This window comes from Grammomys surdaster, unplaced genomic scaffold, assembly GCF_004785775.1.
Source record: "Grammomys surdaster isolate TR1022 unplaced genomic scaffold, NIH_TR_1.0 125769, whole genome shotgun sequence".
Taxonomy (NCBI): domain Eukaryota; kingdom Metazoa; phylum Chordata; class Mammalia; order Rodentia; family Muridae; genus Grammomys; species Grammomys surdaster.
Window position 1 is genome coordinate 1,086,321 of NW_021620600.1, and position 22,350 is coordinate 1,108,670.

General features: G+C 51.6%; 2 protein-coding genes across 2 annotated transcripts; both read left to right on the forward strand.

The window, feature by feature from the left end:
* Nucleotides 1-213: 213 nt before the first annotated feature.
* Nucleotides 214-12,880, forward strand: Rasip1 (Ras interacting protein 1). The gene is made up of 12 exons (XM_028789010.1): nucleotides 214-302; nucleotides 472-612; nucleotides 1,106-1,770; nucleotides 2,901-3,256; nucleotides 5,574-6,227; nucleotides 7,999-8,036; nucleotides 8,200-8,351; nucleotides 8,446-8,561; nucleotides 10,053-10,296; nucleotides 10,434-10,606; nucleotides 11,604-11,751; nucleotides 12,460-12,880. Exons 2-12 carry the CDS (start codon nucleotides 476-478, stop codon nucleotides 12,657-12,659), a joined length of 2,883 nt encoding a protein of 960 aa, XP_028644843.1. The 5' UTR covers nucleotides 214-302; nucleotides 472-475; the 3' UTR covers nucleotides 12,660-12,880.
* Nucleotides 12,881-15,564: 2,684 nt separating this feature from the next.
* On the forward strand, nucleotides 15,565-19,212 carry Mamstr (MEF2 activating motif and SAP domain containing transcriptional regulator). Its single transcript, XM_028788993.1, has 8 exons — nucleotides 15,565-15,595; nucleotides 16,119-16,258; nucleotides 16,554-16,738; nucleotides 17,066-17,153; nucleotides 17,321-17,515; nucleotides 17,843-18,064; nucleotides 18,227-18,281; nucleotides 18,410-19,212. The coding sequence occupies exons 3-8, from the start codon at nucleotides 16,623-16,625 to the stop codon at nucleotides 18,691-18,693; spliced, it is 960 nt and encodes a 319-aa protein (XP_028644826.1). The 5' UTR covers nucleotides 15,565-15,595; nucleotides 16,119-16,258; nucleotides 16,554-16,622; the 3' UTR covers nucleotides 18,694-19,212.
* Nucleotides 19,213-22,350: the final 3,138 nt, after the last annotated feature.

Below are 22,350 nucleotides of genomic sequence, written 5' to 3' on the forward strand. Positions count from 1 at the left end.
CCCGCCCTCATCTGAGGGGGTTGTAGCTGGAACATGGGACCTCCCTTTGCAGGTGGCCCATGTGTAGTGGGCCCAGAATCAAGGCACAGGCCAGGGCCAGCCCTGCCTCATCTCCTCCCCTAGGCCTGGTCTCCTCACAGGACGCCCCCTCCCCGCTCTTCCTGCCGGGTTTCCTCTTGCCTTTTCCTGTCCCCCACCCAGTGCTGGGAGCTTGGGCAGAGGAAAACACTTTACAGAGAGATTGGGACTTAACGGAGGCCAACGGCACCAGGGCCTCCGGGTGCTACAGGACCCGAAGCAGGGTAAGAGCCCCAGCAATGATCCACCCATCCTGGGACCTAGGAGTTCATCGCTTTACCCCTCTAACTCCCTGGGATTCAGGAACCAGAACTGATCATCTCTTCCTTAGCTCCCTACCCCACCCCACCCCACTGTGGCCTTAGGACTTGGGGCTTTACCCTCTTCCCTTAGGGCCATGCTATCTGGTGAACGAAAGGAGGGCGGAAGCCCCCGCTTTGGGAAGCTCCATCTCCCAGTGGGCCTGTGGATCAATTCCCCAAGGAAACAGCTGGCCAAACTGGGGCGGCGCTGGCCCAGCGCTGCCTCTGTCAAGTAAGTGGCCACCTCTATGGTATGCCTGCTATCTGTCCCTATTTATCATTGAGTCATCCCAGGGACCCTACAAAAGTGGGCAGTGGTTCCTGTCCTAAATAGACAAGCGAGCTGGGGGGTGGCAGTGGAATACGGTGACATCGAGGCACAGGGAGAGAAGTGAGCACTGGGATGGAACACAGTAGGCATCTCCTCTCTTTTCACTTTATTTCTTACCAAGGGTCATATCTTTACTAATTATGTCACTTATCTCTCTTACCTCCGTTCTTCCCACCTCAACACCACCATCTTGGTTTTCTGTCCCCACCCCTGCCTGTGTCCCTCTCTTTGGTTCTTTGTTTCTGACTCTTGAGTTTCTGCCCCTCCCCCTTTTTCGGTTTCTCTGTGTCTTCGGCCCCTCTCTTGGGGTCACTTTCTCTCTGGGTGTCTCTCTGTGTCTCTGTGTCTCTGATTCTCTCTTCTGTGTCCTCTCTTCCCACTTCCTCTTCCTCAGGTCCTCGTCCTCCGACACGGGGAGCCGTAGCAGCGAACCCCTGCCGCCGCCGCCGCCGCCGCACGTGGAGCTGCGGCGCGTAGGTGCGGTGAAGGCGGCGGGGGGCGCATCGGGAAGCCGAGCCAAGCGCATCTCGCAGCTGTTTCGGGGCTCGGGGGCCGGCGGCGCCGGGGGTCCGGGTACGCCTGGGGGCGCGCAGCGCTGGGCCAGCGAGAAGAAGCTGCCTGAACTGGCGGCGGGTGTAGCTCCCGAGCCCCCGTTGCCCACGCGTGCCGCGGTGCCCCCGGGAGTGCTCAAGATCTTCGCTGCGGGGCTGGCGTCGGGCGCCAACTACAAGAGCGTGCTGGCTACGGAGCGATCCACCGCGCGCGAGCTGGTGGCGGAGGCGCTGGAGCGGTACGGGCTGACGGGCGGCCGCGGAGCGGGCGACAGCGGCTGCGTGGACGCCTACGCGCTTTGCGACGCTCTGGGCCGGCCCGCGGCCGGCGTGGGCGGCGGCGAGTGGCGGGCGGAGCACCTGAGGGTGCTGGCCGACGCGGAGCGCCCCCTGCTGGTGCAGGACCTGTGGCGCGCGCGGCCGGGCTGGGCGCGGCGCTTTGAGCTACGAGGCCGCGAGGAGGCTCGACGGCTGGAGCAGGAGGCCTTCGGTGCTGCGGATGCAGACGGTCAGCCGGGGAAGGGCACAGAGACCTAAGGCGGGATTTAGCCGGCAGTAGGATGACTGGGCCCTAGGCAGGAGACGCTGGGGGCGTGGCTTGAGGGAGAGGAGGCGGGGCCTGCATGATAAAAGGCAGGGACCTGGGTGTGAGGTGCTGGGAGGAGGGTTCTGGGAGGTGCTGGTGGCTGGACGCACAGAGTGGGAAGATTCTGGACTGGACGTGCTGGAGTGGGGTGTAACCGGAGGGAAGGCAGAGCCAGCAGGACAAAACTGGTGGTGTTACTCTGGGTCCAGATTTATAGGCATGGTTAAGGGGCATATCCTACATGATATATCTTTTATTACTTTACTTTTGGGGTATAGCTTATTTTATTTTTAACAAAGACAGGGTTCTGCCCTGTAGCCCAGGATGCCCTGGAACGCTTGATTTTCCAACCCGAACCTCCCAAGTGTAATTATAGGTGCACCACCGCGCCTAGCCCATTCTTTCAGTTTGAATCTCAACGCAGTTCTAGGTGAAGGCTCAATGGAACAACGTATATAAAGGGCATAGCACATGCTTAATAAAGAATAGGAGGGCTAGAGAGTTGGTTGAGTGGTTAAGAGCACTGGCTTGCTCTTTCAGAGGACCCCGGTTCAGTTCCCAGTACCCACATGGTGGTTCACAACTGTCCTTAACTCTACTTCAATGGGATCTGACATCTTCCCATAGACATATATTCAGGCTAAACACCAATAACCACTCAAAAGACTGACAATTATTGTCACCTCTCTCAAGGAAAAAAAAAGGCCTTTTCTAAGCACACATTTCGACCCACATGTTTTTGGTCTCTGGTGTCCATGGACACATGAAATTCCCTCCCTTAGTGGAAAAACACATTTATTCATTAAGCTTCTTTCAATAGGGAGCCTTCTGTGTGTCTATGAACTGCTAGAAAACCTTGTTAGGGAGAAATAATTGTTCCCATCTCCCCAACAACAGTTCTCACTGTTAATGCCTAAACCAGTCTCTGACACACAGTGATTGCTTTCTAAATGAATGTTAAAAGAATGAATTTCTAAGCTGACAACTCCAAGTTGGAGTCAGGCAAAACCAATGTTCAGAGTTAATAGTCTGTGTTCTTCATCTCTCCAAAGGCACGAATGCCCCATCTTGGCGGACCCAGAAGAATAGGTCTCGGGCAGCATCTGGCGGGGCAGCTCTGGCCAGTCCTGGTCCAGGATCAGGATCAGGAACCCCCACTGGGTCCGGGGGCAAGGAGCGATCTGAAAATTTGTCCCTGCGTCGAAGTGTGTCTGAGCTGAGTCTACAGGGGCGGAGGCGAAGGCAGCAGGAACGCAGGCAGCAGGCACTTAGCATGGCCCCAGGGGCAGCCGATGCTCAGATGGTACCAACGGACCCTGGAGACTTCGATCAGTTGACTCAATGCCTGATTCAGGCACCCAGCAACCGTCCCTACTTCCTTCTGCTCCAAGGCTACCAGGATGCTCAGGTTAGCTCTGTCTCCCCTACTCATAGAGCCACACCAGAAGAAACTACAACACCAAGAATACCTTGGGTTAAGGCCCTCTCCAGTTTAATGGCAGTTCCCACAGGGTTCCCAAGTAGGAAACAGCATGTTGGGAGCTGAGGTGGAGGGCAGATACAAAGATCCCATTTGAGGGGTATAGTGAGTGTTTCCTTCCATTCAGAGTTGGAAGAAAACATGGTCTTGGTCAAAGGCCAGTCCATTGTAAAAAAGGACATCCCTAGCAAACATCCGTTTCTTGAAGGAAAGTCTGTGTCCTAGGTCAGGGAAACCTTTGTTTGGTACCTAGATCTTTGTTCTTGATGGGAGAAACAGACTAATCCATTGATAAAGGTTCACATGGAAACCACCTGACCTCTTGCTTATGGAGGTAGGGAGGCACTGAAACTGTATGCATTTTTACATTTGTAGTTTTGAAGATTGAACCCAGGCTCTGTAGCAGCTAAGCAGGCGCTATATCCCTGAGCAGTCCGTATAGGCAGTGGGCTTCTGAACCACTCTTGCAGCCTTTTTACGTAGAGACGGGAGCTCCAGGTAGATCCCCCTGCATCAGCCTTCTGAGGAGCTGGTACAACATACCTGTACCATCAGGCCATGTTTCTATGTATTACCTAGTCGAGTGTCATGAGAACATGAGCAGTAGGTTTATGTTAGGAAGGCGGTCAGATGGTACATCCATTTTTAAAGATGGAGGTGAGTCCACTTAGACCAGCAACTTCTGCAATTATCTTTCCATTCAGGGATCAAATAGGGCATGTAAGAAGGGCCCCTCTTTGAAGCATCTATAAACATTTCTGAAAGAGCTGTGGAGGTCTCTGGATAACTACTTGGGATGCGAATATTGAGAGCATCCATTAATTGACAGTGAAGAATCTTTGAACTCCATCTTGAGTCATGAATGAGTCCATTGCAGACATGTTTTCTTTATTTTTATTTATTTTTATTTTTTTTTTTTGGTTTTTCGAGACAGGGTTTCTCTGTGTAGCCCTAGCTGTCCTGGAACTCACTCTGTAGACCAGGCTGGCCTCGAACTCAGAAATCCGCCTGCCTCTGCCTCCCAAGTGCTGGGATTAAAGGCGTGTGCCACCTCTGCCTGGCTTTTCTTTCTTTTTAAAAAAATGTTTTCTATGTACACAAGCAATAATAATTTGTTATAGTGTCCCCTTTGTGAAGTTTGGATTTGATTTTGGTTTATTTATTTATTTATTTTAAGATTTTATTATACACACACACACATATATATATATATATGTAATGAGTACACTGTAGCTGTCTTCAGACAGGTCAGAAAAGAGCATCAGATCCCATTGCAGTTGGTTGTGAGCCACCTTGTGGTTGTTGACTGTGGTTGTTGAACTCAGGACTTCTGGAAGAGCAGCCAGTGCTCTTAACCTCTGAGCCATCTCTCCAGCCCGATATGTTTTCTTGGAAGCGAGTCCATCACTGGGTGGAAGGAAATGAAAGTCTACAACAGTAGAGGAGGGCTTTTCTTGTAAGTGGGCCTTTATTAGGTGGAGATGATGGAGTCCCCTTGGTTCATGGGGTGTCTCCATAAAGATGTCCATTCATTACTGGCTTGTGACGATTCCAAGACAAACTGTTACTGGACAGGAAAATACACTGGAGAACTGACAAGTGGTGCTCCGGGTGGGGAGATGAGGACATGTTCCTTGGAAAGGTCTGCTCTTTGAGGGTGGTGGTACAGACCATTCTAGGAAGGCGGTAGGATGTCTGTGGAAGCCTCTGTCCATAAGGCTGGGTGGTACAGAAGAGTCCACTAAACGAACTGCACAGTTGACTCACAAGAGTGGAGAAGGCGATTTACTGGAGAACATTGTTTGGAAATCTCTAGTTTTTTTGGGCCACTAGAGGCCATGCAAATGATCTTATTTTAAAGGGTGGAGCCAGGGCTAGGGAGATGCATCTACAGGTAAAAACACCCACTGCGAAGACTAGAGACCCGAGTCATATCCCCAGATCCCACGAAGTGGAAGGAGAAAACTGATTCACAATGTATTCCTTGACCTCCACATGAATGCCATGGTGCTGCTAACTCCTTCCCCATAAACTGTTTTTCCCCCCAAAAGGAAGGAACCACAAAGTGTTTCTGAAAGAGGGTATTCATGGGCAAAGGATGCTCAAAGAGTCCTTTGAGAATCCAGAAGAAATCCTGGAGGTTATTATCATTTAGAGGTGATGTGGGGTGAAAGAGTATAGTGTGGGCGAAGGATGCTGTTTGGACACATCCATCCCCACAGCAGCAACTTCTGCTTTGTTCTAGGACTTCGTGGTATATGTGATGACACGAGAGCAGCACGTGTTCGGCCGGGGTGGGCCCTCATCGTCCCGCGGTGGATCCCCAGCTCCATACGTGGACACCTTCCTCAACGCCCCAGATATCCTGCCTCGACATTGCACGGTGCGCGCGGGCCCTGAGCCCCCGGCCATGGTGCGTCCATCCCGGGGCGCCCCGGTCACACACAATGGCTGTCTTTTGCTGCGCGAGGCAGAGCTGCACCCCGGAGATCTGCTAGGCCTGGGAGAGCATTTCCTGTTCATGTACAAGGACCCCCGCGCTGGGGGCTCTGGGCCCGCTCGGCCACCTTGGCTGCCTGCGCGCCCCGGGGCCGCACCACCCGGACCGGGCTGGGCCTTTTCTTGTCGCCTGTGTGGCCGTGGCCTGCAGGAGCGCGGCGAGGCGCTGGCCGCCTACCTGGACGGCCGCGAGCCGGTGCTGCGGTTCAGACCACGGGAGGAAGAGGCGCTGTTGGGCGAGATCGTGCGCGCTGCAGCCTCGGGCCTCGGGGATCTGCCCCCGCTCGGGCCCGCCACTCTGCTGGCGCTGTGTGTGCAGCATTCGGCGAGGGAGCTGGAGCTGGGCCACCTGCCTCGCTTGCTGGGCCGCCTGGCCCGGCTCATCAAAGAGGCCGTTTGGGTGAGTGACCCCTTGTCCCACAAGTCTTCCGCTTGCCCCTTCTCTTTTCCACCAACAGCCACCCACCTGCGTCATTTCTGCCATATTCCTGCCCTCCCCTATAAGTTTTTCACAGTATCTCTTCTATTTATATCAGCTAGCTCCCTGTTCAAGCCTCAGGCAAGAGGAAACTACTTTTCCCATGATGCTTTGAGATGGGCTGAGCTAATAACACATAGTGGTCCGGGAAACGGTGGATCCATCCATTGTGCTTCAAAAAATAACTACTTTTAGATTTTCAGATTTGTTTAGTAGTACTTGGGATGGAACCGAGATCTCTTAGTATGCCAGGCAGGTGCTTTACTGGTGAGACACCTCCTCAGTCCCTCACTGATGGATTCTGGGCAGGTACTCTAGTGCTGAGCTCAGCCTTACCCCTGACCTGTCACTGAGGAGTCTAGACAGTCACTGCATTGTTGAACCACATCCCAGCCCTCTTTTTAGTTTTTATTTTGAGGCAAGGTTTCACTAAGTTGCCCAGGCTGACCTTGAACTTGAGATCTTCCTGCCTCTGCCTTTGGAGCTGTGGAATCCTGGAGGAAACCACTCTGGAATGTGGGAGGAGGTGCCATTGGATGAGAAGCTTGAGAAGCTAGGAGAGGTCACTGTAGGGATTGAGTTGGCTAGCCCTTTGGGCATGTAATTTGGAACAGCAAAATCAACAAGAAACCCTGGAGGATCCATCAGTGGGACCACCGCTGTAGAAGTGATGGGAAGAAATGATCCAGAATGAGAGGGACAGTCTCATTGAGTGAGGTCCTAGACGGGTCGGAGACTTTCTTGGCAGTAAGAAGAAACTCCATGTGAGCAGAAGGGAAGGAAGTAAACAGATTATTTGTGACTGTAGGGTTAGAATAGGGGAAGTATGCCTGGTGATACAGACTTGTCATCTCACCTACAAAAGAGGCTGAGGCAGGATGATTACAAACTCAAGGCCTGGCAGAGTTACAAAGAAAGTTTAAGATCTGTGCCTGGGCAACTTAGTTAGAAACTGTCTCAAAAGAAGGAGTTAAAAGGCACTGGGTGGTGGTGCCCCATTCCCTTTAATCCCAGCACTCAGGAGGCAAAGGCAGGTGGATCTCTGGGAGTTCAAGACCAGCCTGGTCTACAGAGTGAATTTCAGGACATCCAGGGCTTCACAGAGAATCTATGTTTACAAACAAACAAACAGTTAAATGCCCTGAAGCTGGATGTGTATGGCATATTTTTGTAATTCCAGCACTTGTAGGGGGCAAAGTTAGGAGGATTGCACTAAACTGGAAGCCAGACAATGCTAATGGAAGTGGGGTATATGTGTGTGGAACTGGGAAGATGACTCAGGGGTAACATGCTTGTCTTGGAAGCCTGTGGTCCACAGAACCCATGTAAAAGCTGGGCAGACATGGGGACCACCTGTCATCCCAGCATCCAGGAAGTCTCTACAGCGCTCCCTGGAGCCAACTGGCTTGCTAGACTAGCTGGAATTAACAGATTCCAAATTCAGGGACAGCCCCTACCTCAATAAAGTGGAGAGTCACCAAGGAAGACACCAACATCAACTTCAGGCCCCACATGTATGTGCACCCACACATATCCAAACACGGACCCAGCTCTGTAACATACATGCACACACAGAGACACATGTATGAGCATACTTGTGCTCAAGAAAGGTCCATTTAGGCAAAGTAATTGGCACAGTCTCAATTCCCTCAATCCAGCCCCTTACATTGATTCTTGTCTTACTGTTCTACAGGAGAAAATTAAAGAAATTGGAGACCGCCAGCCAGAGAAGTAAGAGAAAGCTGGGGTGCACAGATCTGGAGTCACAGAGCTGGGTCTAGAGCTAGCTCTCCCCTGGTGCCTTCGTGCAAGTTCTGTGACTCTCTGGGTGGGGGAAAACTCAGACCTTGGAGTTTGGTCTTTGTGTTGAGGGTCCCTCCTCTTCTTCCCTTAGCCACCCAGAGGGAGTCCCTGAGGCACCTCTGACCCCGGAGGCTGTGTCTGTGGAGCTGCGACCACTCATACTGTGGATGGCCAACACCACAGAGCTGTTGAGCTTTGTTCAGGAGAAAGTGCTAGAGATGGAGAAAGAGGCTGACCAGGAGGGTGAGCAGAGGCTCCAGCCCACTGTCCCGCTGTCATACCCTGAGCCTGGAAACCCAGGCTCCAGCAGTCAGCCCGATTCCCCTCTCACCCCCAGGCCTGTCCTCGGACCCACAGCTCTGCAATGACTTGGAATTGTGTGATGAGGCCTTGGCCCTCCTGGATGAGGTCATCATGTGTACTTTCCAGCAGTCTGTCTACTACCTCACCAAGGTGGGCCTTGCTGTTGCTTCACTTTCCATTTAACTGACATTGTCTTGCTCTGACGTCACTTCCTTCTTAACCTACGAGTTCTCTCTCCTTGGAGTCACTTCCCCATTTCACCCAAGCACCTTGCTCTTGTCATATCACTTCCTGTTTGGGATGACATCACTTCCTTTCTGGTTCATTTCCTGTTTCATTTGCTATCCTTATGTCTTGTCCAGCTGAGTTAGTTGGCCTCCTCTGTATCAGTCACCTTTTGTTTTAAAGCTTGTACTTGTGAGGTTCACTGCTAAGTTGTGTATGTGTTTGCTGACATCACTTCCTGCATCTGACTTCATTTCCCTTTTCTGAGCCTCGGTCCTTTTTTTACTGAAGTATTCTTGTGGGGTTTGATTTCCCCTCTCCTACCTTTGACCTTACTACTGCTGATTGGGTTTTGGATATGGTATACTGAATTCTCTTATCTGTAAAATAAGAGGGAATCTCCTAAAATATACAATCTGTATGTTCTGGGAGTGGCCTTGACTGTGAAACCCTTTCCTCTGAGGGTTTACTTCTCGTATGTTCTCGACAAGTGCACTCTTAGGTTTTCTCTGCCATTGCCTTCATTTCCTGTCCTTGGCATGCTCACACTTCCTTGGCTGGCTGCCACCCAACTTCTACTTCTGGACTCTCCATTCTTTTAATTTCCTTTGGAAATTCTGCTCAAATGTTTCCTTAAGTGAAGAAGGCCCTTTTTTGTCCAGTGTCCTGTTCGACATGTGCTATCTCTCTGTGAGAACTACAAATTACATAATGCATGAGAAATGCTCTTAAAATACCTAAGATATTTCCCAAAAACATTTCTCAGGACAGATTCTTCCAGGGAGTCTAATGCCTGCTAGAAACCTATCTATGAAATAGGGATTTGATGATGGCGTACCCTGGGAATGGTGAAGCTAGAATGGACTACAATTCCCCAGAAGCTCTTCATGGAATTCCCCGTTGTCTTCATTGACTATCACTGATGTTTATAAAAAGACAAAGAGATAAAGAGAGTATGTCCTGTGGGTGTGTGGTGAGGTGTGGGGGAAGGGGATGTCTCAGCGGGCCCATGCCGAGGCATCTCTTCCCTCTGAGGGGCCAGCCACACACCACAGCCACACACCAGTATAGTACAGAATAGAGTTTATTCAGGGCATGGGGAGGGGAGCCAGGATGGTAGTAGAGGCAGAGAGAGAGAGAAGAAGAGAGAAGAGAGAAGAGAGAAGAGAAGCAGAGGAGTAGAGGCCGGCCGTGAGCATGTGGAGAGAGGGGGAAGGGAAGGGGGAAGGGGTGAGGGGACACGGAGAAGCAAGAAGGCAAGAGAGAAGTAATAGATCCAAGACAGAGAGGAAGGAGTAAGCAGCCCCTTTTATAGTGGGCCAGGCCTACCTGGCTATTACCAGGTAACTGTAGGGGTGGAGTTTAGACAGAATGCTAACAGTCACTCTCAAATTGTTGCCTCTCTTTCCTCCCTAGACACTTTATTCAACACTTCCAGCTCTCCTAGACAGTAACCCTTTCACCGCTGGGGCAGAGCTGCCAGGGCCTGGTGCGGAGCTGGAGGCCATGCCACCTGGGCTCAGGCCTACCCTGGGTGTGTTCCAGGCAGCTCTAGAATTGACCAGTCAGTGTGAGCTGCATCCTGACCTTGTGTCCCAGACTTTTGGTTATTTGTTCTTCTTCTCCAATGCATCTCTTCTCAACTCACTGATGGAACGAGGTGAGGGGTGTGCTGGGAACATCCAGGATCTCCCCAGACCTAATCCAGGCAGACATAACCCAGGCTCAGGCTTCAGCTTTGGGTAGCTTTATCTGGGAAGTAGAGCCATTCATTGCCTGTCATTTCTTCCCACACAGGTCAAGGCCGACCTTTCTATCAATGGTCTCGAGCCGTCCAAATCAGAACTAACTTGGATCTTGTTTTGGATTGGCTGCAAGGAGCTGGGCTGGGTGACATTGCCACTGAGTTCTTCCGGAAACTCTCCATTGCTGTGAACCTGCTCTGTGTGCCGCGCACCTCCCTGCTCAAGGTGACTCCTGGTCAGCTTTATATGTCTTTGACGGTTGAATCTTTAGCTCAGCTCTGCCCTCTGTATTCAGCCTGTCTGTGACCCAGTCATTTCCATCCCGAGAGATGACTTCTGCTCACAGCTACAGAAGTCAGTGTCAAGAATGACTGAGCATGGGTGTCTGAACGCTGCTGAATGCTAGTGGAACTTGCTAGAAATAGTTTTCTGTGTTCCATTTCTTAGACATGTTGAGTCAGAAATTCTGGTTTGAGACAGAGGAAAATGATGGTTAAGCATTTCTTGAGTATAAGCTGGATGCTGGGAACTGTGGAACTGTGTCAACAAACACACATTCAAGGTGGACTGAAAACTAGATCACACAATCTTACTTTTTTTTCTTTTCTTTTTCTTTTTTTGAGATCCTGCTATGTAGCTCTGGTTGATCTGGAATTCACTTGAGCTCACAAATGGTTCACCTCCCTTATCCCACCTTCTGAGTTGCTGGGATAAAAGGTGGTCACAATCACTGGGGCTTTACTTTTTTCTTTAAGTTTTATTTTATGTGTATGAGTGTTTGCTTGCACATATATATGTGTGCCATGTCCATGAAGTGCCAGCAGTGGAAGGTAGATCTCCTGGAACTGGACTTACAGACAATGTAGGTGCTGGGAACTGAATCAGTTCTCAGCTGGGTCCTCTGCAAGAGCAGCAATGGTTCTTAATTGCAGAGCCTGTACTCCAGACCCTTAACTTCACTGATTTCTATCTTATTACAGTACTGGGGATTGAACCCAGGGAGTTGCACATGTCAGGCAAACACTGCCACCAACCTGCATCTCCAGACCTGTTTTTACTTTTTAATCTTGAGACAGAGTTTCACCATGGTTCCCAACCTGGCCTTGTACTTTGAATCCTCTTGGAAGGAGGAATACACAGCCTCCTAAGAAACTGGGATGGCTGGCCTGCCCTACGGGGCTCAGCTGTGACCATAGACATCTAACTTTGGGGCTTCCCCTAGGCTTCATGGAGCAGCTTACGGACTGACTACCCCACCCTGACTCCGGCTCAGCTCCACCATCTCCTCAGCCACTACCAGCTGGGTCCTGGCCGTGGGCCACCACCAGCCTGGGACCCACCACCTGCAGAGCGAGATGCTGTGGACACAGGTGTGCAAAAATGGGTTAACAAACATTGAGATGTCTTCTTTACTTGGGACCTAAGAGTCCCTGTTCCCAGCCCTCCTCTCTTTTTCACCCGGAATTCTGGATGGGAATATAGACCCTCTCACTTCCCAGGGTCCAGATGCTCTCTCCACAGGGTTTAAAGACTGGCTGCAATTATAACAGTCATAGGGCTAACTTACTTTGGGGTCCCCTTCAATAAGCTAAGAAGAGTTCAAACATTTGCTTTTTGTTTTTGCTTTTTTTTTTTACTTAGATTTAATCCCCTAGCCCCTTCTCTCCACAGCTCTAACCCCAACCCAATTAACATAGGAATAGGTTTCTCTATCCTCAGAACTCTCCCAATATTTCCCAGCCCATCCTCAAGGTTCCAGGGGACCTGGGACCCTATTCTCCTGGTAATGGTCCTTTTTTTCCTAGTCTTTTTGGGTTTTCGAGACGTGTTTCTCTGTGTAACCCTGGCTGTCCTGTAACTCACTCTGTAGATCCGCCTGCCTCTACCTCCAGAGCGCTGGAATTAGGTGTCACCTCCTTCGTCTTTTCCCCCTAGTTTTAACTAACATTCCCATCATTCTTTGGAACAGAGAGAACCACGTTTCATGCTGGGATTTGTAGTTTTTTTTTCTTACTTAAGGCGATAGGCTACCTCACACTCATGCTAAGTATTTAACTCAGTTTTCCTCATACTCACAGGGGATATCTTTGAAAGTTTTTCCTCGCATCCTCCTCTTATCCTGCCCCTGGGCAGCTCACGTCTGCGCCTCACGGGCCCTGTAACGGATGACGCATTGCACCGAGAACTACGCAGGCTCCGTCGCCTCCTCTGGGATCTTGAACAGCAGGAGCTGCCAGCCAATCATCGCCATGGACCCCCGGTGGCTGCGACGCCTTGAAAACCAATGACAAAGGAACGCGCGCAGCTTGAGACTGCATGGGTTCTTAAGGGAGCCCGCCTGGGCGTAGAGCATTTTGGGAGTTGTAGTTTTTCCCGCATAGACCGCTGAGCGTTTGAGTTGTTGGGTTGATAGATGATGGGACAATGGGAAGATGGGCTTGGGATGTGAATGCCAAGACGTAATAAAAGTATCCGTGGTATTCACCTCGCTTGTCAAGACTTGGGATCTTAGTAAAGATTGTTTTTTAAGGTGCTAGGGAGTGTGCTTGGAAAGTTGGGCGTCTGCCGAGTTTGGGGAGATATTTCTAGCCATGGCCTCAGCTTGCCCTCTAGCACGAAATGTGACCCTGGAGTACTGAGCACTGCCACACAACTCGGAACACAGCCCGGACCCTGTTCTTCTGAGTATCAGACCCTATGTACTACCAGTGGGAACAGGTCGCCACCATCTCCCTCCTACCCACAAAGTCCGAACTCTAGCCTTCTCCCCCAGTCCTTCCGATGCTGTCTACTGTGCACACCGCTGAATTCCAACACCCAACACCTCTTACACCCAGAAACCCTCGGGTTCTATTCCATCAGATCCAAAAATGCAAACCTCAGCTCTCCTCCCCCTATACCAGAGGTCTAAGCCTCAATCCTCCTCCTTCAGACCTAGAGTCCTGATTTCTGCCCCCCCCCCCTTTTTTCTTAGAACTAGGGGTCCGGGCTTTATATTTGAACTTTCCCCTCCTCTGAACTTGACTCCTGCTGCTGTGTCAGGAAAAAAGAACCAACAGGTGGCACCTGCTGGCAGGGTCTGAACACGACCACCTGCCGCTGTTGCTCACCCGGGTCTCTCTCTCTGCACCTGCTCCTGTCTGTCACCAGTGACCGCTCTACCCAACTCACAGCTCAGGACGCGGGGGAGGAGATAATAAGGGAAGCCTCGAAGTGAGGCTGGCTGTTCCTCCCCGCGTGTGTGCCCCGCCCCTTTTCTGGGTCCTAGCAGGGTTTCTGATCCAAGGCTCGCTCTCTTGGCTCCTACTCGCCCTAGAAAGGGGAGTTGAGGGCGGTCCTAGGCTTGTGGGGTGGAGCCTAAGGTCTCCAGCCCAGTCCGTGAAACTCCACCCGCTTCAAGGCACAGCTGAGTAGCTGAGCGGAGCCTACCTGGTGAGAAGCCCCTGGGGTAGATACAGGGATCCTCTTTATTACCCTTCATTCTCCGCTCTGATTCCTCTTTCTGGTCCCAATATCTTTCCCACAGAGCCCGGTGCATGACACTCAACCCATTCTGTTTCAGGGACCCCTGTGTTTCCCAGACACCTGTCATATTCCCTGATTCCCTTCTGACCCAGAATCTTGGATTCTAGTCCCTAACAGCATGCAGTTCTAGTCCTTAATCTCCTTCTCCTTCAGGGTTCAGACTCCAGACGACTGCTTCCTGCATTTTCAAAGACTCAGCTCCAGATTCCAATGCTCTCCCCCTTAGGATGCAGGAGCCCATGACTCAGGCCGTTCCTGTACTACCAAGGTCCAGGGACTGAGACTCAGCCCTTTCGCTTCAGACTTAGAACTCCAGGCCCACAGGCTTTTTCAGACACAGTAGTCCATGTTCAAGTATTTCTCCCTCAAGCCAGAACTCCAGGCCCCAGGCTTTCTTCAGTCCTAGGGGTCCAGGCCTCGACACTTGCGTCTCTGACACCCTGGGGTTTAGGACCAGTCCTCCTTTCTCAGACCCAGAGCCCCAGAGACGAGTTGTCCCCTAAAAGATCTGATCTGGCCCAATACTTTTGTCTCCAGTCTTTCATGCTCTCCCTGAATTTCCCCCAATGGCAGCCTCCTGTCATCCACTTTGACCCCGCGCTCTGGTGGCTCTGGCTTCCTCTGTTCAGGTCTCCACCCCAGCCTTGGCAATGACTCTGGCAGCCTCCTCCCAAATCATCCGTTCCAAGTTCCGCTCTGGTGAGAGGTTACTTGTCTCTATGCATGTGGGGAGGGGTCCTGGAGCCAGGGCCCAGGGTCCCAGTAACACTATTCTCTGGCATGCGTGAATTGATCAGTGATGTTCACACACAAGGTCATGTGTGCTATGAAGTGAAGTAGTAGGTGAATGTTCACATGGCTTGCAGAGCCATAGGTGGGGACACCCAAGAGTGCTTAGGTTGCAAAGGACTTAAACGGACCTGTAGGCAAAGCAGAAGATCAAAATGGGACCTGAGTTGCGTGTGTGTGTGTGTGTGTGTGTGTGTGTGTGGCAGGGGGACCAAGAGCTATCAAGTCTTGAAAGTATCATTAGCCATGCTTTGTTGCCAATGTAAAGAGTTCTGAACACTCAGAGAAGAGCAGAAATGTGCACTGGAAAGTCTTTCCCCAAATTGAGCATCAAATCTTGAATGTGAATGACACTCACGTGGTGCATGCCAGCAAGGATAAGGTGGGGTGAGAAGTCATATCAAGTCTTATGTGCAAACTAGAGTCCAGAGAGACTTGAGCTTCAAGTTTTGGTTGGCAGGATGCTGGCTGTGGGGAGTGCCGGGGCAACACAGAAAGGGCTGCATGGAGAAAAGGAAGTGAGGGGTGGATGAGTCAGGTTGGCAAGATGGCGACTGTACCAGGGTGGTCACAGATTCCTGAAGTGGCAGGTGGAGCTGGGAGTATGGCTCCCTCTTGGCAGCAGGCTGGCTAGCTTTACAGTCTCAGGAGTGGCTCTGGCCCAAGATGCTTAGCTGGCAGGAGCAGGCAGGAGGCCCTTGGAAGGGAGAGGGAGCAGGCTGCCTGCCCACCCGCCGGGGAGTGTGAAGGGGCTGGGCACGTGTGTCCCGCCAACAACTGCAGCTCCCACCCACTAGCCAAGTCAGGCTTTGGACACTCCCTTCCCGCCTTCCCTGTCCCACCTCCCTTTTCCTTCCTCAGTCCTGCAGCTTCGGATCCACAGACGGAATCAAGACTGCAGTAAGTGTGGGCCCCCAAAGGGAAGGGATCATGGCCGCAGTCCCCAAGGAGCATGCATGCCTGCCCCACGAGAGTGAAACCCCAGCCTGTCATTTTCAGGGGACTCGGGAGTCAGTAGTGCCACCCAGCCCTTGAGCTCTGTTTCCTATTGCTCAGCTATCACACTCGAAACACTAATATTTCCTGGGTGGAGTCAGGTATCTCAGCGTCTTCTACGCTCAATATCTGAACATAGCTTTTCGACTTCTCCATTTCCCTGGAGTCAGGGGGATACAGACATCACCTGGTCTTGTCCCAGGAACATGCTAGATATCTGTGATTCTAAACAAACAGACCTTTTGATGACTAAATACAAAACTCTTTTCCTTTCTCGGAAATGTAAAAATCTGGGTACCCAGGAGGCCAGCAGAACAGCAGAACAGCTTCTTGCTCTAGGCCAGCCGTCCTTTCCCCCTTGGCAACTCTCCACCCTAGCTAGCCAGCTGTCTGTTGGCCTACCCAGGATCCTCTTCTACTTCTTCAGCCTCGGATTCAGATCCGTGGATCTCAGCCTCAGGCCCAGCTCTGGCTCCAGCTTTGCCCCCTGTTCCTGCCTCTTTCCTTGTCAACCCTGGCGTCTTGTCCCCTGAGCCAGCATATTGTCCTTGGAGGTCTCCAAAGAAGGTAAGTTTAGACAGGAAGACAAGCGCCCGAGACAATGTAGTTCTCCTGGCCTTTGGCTTGCCTTTCTGGTGTCACCAAGCTGACACTATACATTCCATGGGCCAGGAAGGTGGTGACCACGCTGAAACATCACCCTTGCTTTTTTTTTTTTTTTTTTTTTTTTTTTTGAGACAAACTCACTGTATACGCCAAGGCTGTCCTTGAACTCCCCATTCTGCCCCAGGCTCCCTGGAGCTAGGATGACAGGTGTGGTGAGCCACCAAACCACCAAGCCTGCCCTTACTTGCTCTTTCAGGAATCTCCCAAGAACTCCCAACATTGGAAGGAGCCTAAGGTCAGGGGAAACTTGACATATCACCTGTACATGCCTCCAGAACAGAGACAAGGGCCCAGGACAGATCTCCAAGTGCAGAGGTCAACCCTGGGTCCCCCGGAACCACCTCTGTGGGAAAAGAAAAACTCACAGAGACCACACCCTCGGTAGGACTCTCATTTCTATTCTCCAGGGGGCCAGAAACTCAGGCCCCGTCCTCCTCCCTCAAACCCAAAGTGCAAAGGAGAGGAGCTTGGCTGGCACCTCTTCCCCCAGAACCACCCCCCACCCCCGGTTGTGCATGCTCCTAGTCGTCTGCGGAGACACTCCAGTTGCATATCTTCCACATCCACAAAATCAGCCCGGTGTTTGCCCCACCGGAGGTCCAGAATTCCTCATTTTCCTGCACTCTCCAAAGCTCGTTTTAAGGTCCTTAAATTCCTTTCTCCCTCTGTTCTATCTTGACCCCGCCCCCTCATGCCTGTCTGATGAAGGACGAAGCCTTCCTCACCAAGAATCTCCAGTCCCTCGCCCCCTTCACACAAACTGGAACTTCAGACCCTTAAACTGGAAGAGCTGACGGTGAGTTTAGTATACAGTGTCCCAGGGCTGGGCCCTCTTCTTCGGGGCTGGCCCCGGACCTCGTAAACTCAAGTAAAGTCGGTCTGGATTGTAGTTCCTCCTCTTGATTTCCCAGTCATCCCTCCCCAGAGCTCGCTCAGCACCTCCTCTCCCTGGCTCCTATTCAGGTCTCAGAACTTAGGCAGCAGCTGCGCTTGCGGGGACTCCCGGTGTCCGGGACCAAAGCGATGCTCCTGGAGCGCATGCGTGGTGGCACTCCTCCCAGAGAACGGCAGAAGCCTCGGCGCGAGGACAAAGAGACCGCTGCTCCCTGGCCGCGCCTCAGACCCAAGGCGCTGGGAACTACCCGGCTGCCCGCCACGGTGAGGATGGGGCTGTGTACACATGGACCAAAAAAGAGAAGAGAAAGAAAAGAGGGCGAGACCTTGGAAAAATAGTCAATGAAAAGTTGGAAAAGAGTCGTGATTTGCACTTAAGGGGAGGGTCTCGACAAGAGAGGCCCCTAAAACTTGGGGGTGTGGCTAATCATTGGCTGATTTGAGGATGTAGTTGAGAACCAGAAGGGCGCGTGATGTACACACACTCATACACACACACACACACACACACACACACACACACACACACTCACACAGTAAGCCTCGCCTGCTGAGCCGGGATTACTGAACTCGCACTTTTCCTGGTTCTAGGTGAAGGCAAGCGCGACAAATCGTAGGCTGAAGTTTTCTGGAGCTGCGGATCCCCTGGGGGCAGATCCTGCTTCTGCTCCCGCTCCCGCTCCAGCTTTGGCTCCAGCTCGGACTCCAGCTCCGACTCCAGCTCCAGTTCCAACTCCAGCTCCCTTTCCAACACCTTCTCCAGCTAGCCTGACTCTGGAGGAGGAGCTGCAGGAAGCGATCCGAAGGGCGCAGGTGGAAAGGAATGCATGGCTGGGGAGTGCTCGGGAACTGGGCGGTAGACCTAAGCAGGACGAAGGGGGCAGGTGGAAAGGGATGCATGGCTGGGGAGTGCTCGGGAACTGGGCGGTAGACCTAAGCAGGACCTAGGGTAATGTGGCATGTGCCAATCCACAGCTGCTTCCAAACCGCGACATCGATGACATCCTGGAAGACCAAGTGGAGCCAGATGGTAGGAGATTAGCTCCCGCATTTAAGGGAGGAACTGAACTTGGGAATTCCTGGGTTCAAGGGAGAAGTGGGTTGGGAACAGCGCAGTGAGCAGAACCCATCCCCCTAAAGCTCACACTCCTCCTGCAGACCTGCTGCCTCCCATCCCCTTGGACTTCCCTGGCTCATTTGACCTGCTGTCTCCCTCCCCGGACTCGGAAGGCTTCTCTTCCGTCTTCTCTTCTTCACTACCGTCCCCCACAAGCTCCCTGTCCCCTTCTCCAAGGGCCCTCACCGATTCCCTGGACTGGCTGGAGGCCTTGAGTGGGGGTCCACCACTGGGCTCTGGGCCTCCAGGCCCCAGCATCTTCTCTGCGGACCTATCTGACCCTAGTGGCAGACGGCTCTGGGAACTGCTGCCAGATCCATGGTGACAGACCCTTGGGTTTCTAAGGAGAGGTCATCTGCACCCACAAAGACCCTCCAATTACAGAGGACTCAGAGATGCCCTCATCCCCTCCTGGCTCACTGCTGCTGACATGTTACATGCCTGGACCTGCCTACACAGCCTCTGTATGACCCCCCCTCCCAGGCCCTGTAGTTGGGGTTGGGGGTTCATATGCTACAGGCCAACAAGCTTCAGAGACCTGCAGGTTGTGTGTGCCCCTTCCTCCAGAAACTAGATGGCTGCCTGTCATCTGGGGATCTGGATCTTTGTGCTATATGAGTTCAGGAAAGGACCAGGTGAGAGCACAAGGAAGGCACTAGGTGAGAGGACCAGAAGCTACTAGTGGGAGGTGACTATAAACTCCCTGTGACCTTGAACTTATGACCCCACCTCTACCCCCGTGCTGTGATTATACCTAGCTTTCTTGGGTGTTTTTTGTTTTATTTTGTTTTTGAGAGCAAGTCTTGCTCTGTAGTGCCAAGCTGGCCTCAAACTTGTGATAATCCTCCTGCCTCATCCTCCTGGGTGCTGACATTACAGACGTGAGCCATTTATACCCAGCTCTCATGGTTTATTGAAGGGCTTCCAAGAGCCGTGAGGTGGGGAGATAGGTAAAAGGGGAGAGGAGATAGGATGCTTCCCAGGCAAGCCTCCGCCTCCACCTCCCGCTGGGAGGATGTCTGCCTGGTGAATGAAACTATGGGATCTCCTGTGGCCTGAGGCTCATGGGACTGGACAGCTGCACCCATGCTTGTGCTTATTAACAAACAGGCAGAACAGAGCTGCATCAGTTACTGTCACATAACTGTGACCAACATACTCCAGAGAGAGTAGGTTGGGAGAGGGACTTGTCCAGGTTTTCAGAACCCGCTTGGCCCCATGTGCCTTGGGGGCACACCATGGTGGCCAAATACATTGAGGAGATCCTTCACCTCATGGCGGACAAGAAGTAGGGGAGGAGGGAGAGGAGCTAGGATGACTACCCCAAAGACCTATCCACCAACCACCTACTAGTCCTGAAGTCTCCAGACCTCCCCACATGAGCCAGTGTGACACAATGTATATTCAAAGCATAACTCTAAGTGTCTGTGGTTTACTGGGCTCTGCAGGGCAGTTATGAAGCCCCACAAGATGTTGGGGGATGGGTAGAGATGTACTCATCCCTAAGCCCAGATGGCTGAGCATATCCGATATGGCTCATTCAGATCTGTTGGTATAATGATGGCAATGGGAGAAGGCTGGCCCCAGCTGGCCTCTACCTGTCTGGAACTTTCTTGTTCTCCATATGTTCTCTCTGCTAGGCTCACTGAACTTCTTGTGTGGTAGCCCAGTACTTTCAAGAGTGAAATTACAGCTCGGAGTGGTAGCACACACCTATAATCCTAACACTTAGGGCAATAGGCATGAAGAGCTGAGGCAGAAGAATCAGAAGCCCAAGATCAACTTCAACTATACAGAAAGTTCAAGACCAGCTTGTCACAAACAAGAATGAGACAGGGGGATTGAGGAGAGCTGGAGCTGAACTCATGAGACCACCTGACATGGGGGATCTCTTGTGTCTTTGGGCCTAACAGTAAATTTTGTCTAATTTTCCTTTTCTGTTGAGATCAGGTTATTGGGAAAGATGGGACTAGCTTTAAAGGGACAGGAGGTATATATGTGGAGCGTCCATCAGATGTATCAGTGCATAACGTGGGCCCTCAGAGGGAAAGAAAGACAAGAGCCTAGAGTTTCTACTTTGGTGAAGCTCAGATCACAATCCAAGTGCAGACATTTCTGTGACTATAATATGTGGGATCATGGAGCTCTGACAGATCAGGGTTTGTGAAAGAGACAGAAACCCTGGAGAGTGGAACAGAGGTCAGAGAAATAGCTGAGCCTCCAGGGGGTAGAGAGCACCAGTAGTGAACTTTCTGGAAGAGACCATCCTACAAGAGGAAAGGGAACATGTGAAGGCCTCAGAATGGAAGAGGCTGGCTCTTAGGAAGCTGGAGAGGTTCAGTGCTCTGAGTAAGACAGCGGAAAGGTAGTGGCCAGTCCAGGCTAGAGATGGACGGAGCTGTCCTGAAGTGCCCTGTGACGATCTGAAAGCTAACTCGGGGGTTCCCAGGCTTAGAGGGTCTACAGGGTATAGTGGGCTTCCTCTTCAGGCTCTAGACATTTTTCCTTCTTATTTCTTGTATTTTTACATTTTTATTTGTGTGTGTACAGGCACACCACATATGTACTCAGGCCCTTGGAAGCTCAAGGAACCTGTAGCTCAAGCCTGAGGTGGGTGCCAGGTACTGCAAGAGCCTGTAAGAGCACCAAGCTGTCTCTCCAACCCCTTGTTCTTGTTTTTTGAGACAGCGTCTGACTGTGTTCATTTCCATGTCAGTCTCTCCCTATCTCTGGCTACTGGGGTCCCGCCTACAATTAATGTCCACACATCTCTCTGCCATTTCTGATTGGCCCTCTGGCTGCTTCCTTCTCCCCTGTCTTTTCCCAGGTACAGCTGCCCTCTCTCTACCGTGTAACCCATTCCCCTGTCCCTGGTGTCTCGGGCCCCAGGACACCAATTTCCAACCAAGTCTTACTCCTGTCTCCTGCCCACTGTCCCCCATCTATCCTCAGCCTGTCAGCCTTGGGGGTAAGGGAGAGAGCAGTATGGAGCCCTGACAGCCCCAGGAGAGGTAGGGTCGGATGGGCAAGGAATTGTCTAGAAGGTGGAGATTTGGAGGCTAGTGCAGGTTTGGCGTGGCTGCTGGCTTGAGCACAGTGTATTCCTCACCGCTGCGACCCTAACTTCACATGTTCAGTCCCTGTGGTGGCTTCAGTGTCCCTGGGGGCCACAGGCTCTCTTCCACATGCCACCTTTGATCTTCATAGAGGGTGAGGTATCTTGTTTCTTTCCATTCCCTTCTCCTTCCTCCTCCTTCCTCCCTCCCTCCGTACAAGACTAAATTCTCCCTATGTAGCCCAGGCTGTCCTCAAACTGGGCGTTGTGAGGCTTTAGTTTTTTAGCTCGAGCTGGATGTGTGGCCTACTCCACGTGATCTTTTTTTTCTTTGTTTTTTTTTTTTTTGTTTTTCAAGACAGGGTTTCTCTGTGTAGCCCTGGCTGTCCTGGAACTCACTCTGTAGACCAGGCTAGCTTCGAACTCTCAAACTCAGAGATCCGCCTGCCTCTGCCTCCCAAGTGCTGGGATTAAAGGCATGCGCCACCACTGCCCGGCTCGTGATCTTTTTTTTAATCTTAAATGTAGATGACTCAAAAATCAGTGGCTGTAGAGCTGCTCTATGCTGATGTCCTTTGGAGATAGAATCCACATTCCCAACGGTCCACCCGTTGACAAGGAGAGCTCATGGCTTTCCGTAAACTCAGTTCATCTACCACGTAGTCAATTTAAAATTTTTAATTTATTTTCTAGGTTTTTTTTTCTTATGTTGTTTTGTCTTTTGATTTTTTGTTTTTGAGGCAGGATCTCTTCAGAACCCTGGCTGTCCTGGAATTCACTATGTAGACCAGGCTACCCTGGAATTCACAGAGATCTGTCTGCTGCCTCTGCCTCCAGGGTGCTGGGATTAAGCATGTGCGGTGCTCACGTCCCACTAGGCAGATGGAGGAATGAAACAAACCCATGTTAACACTTTTAAGAATGTAA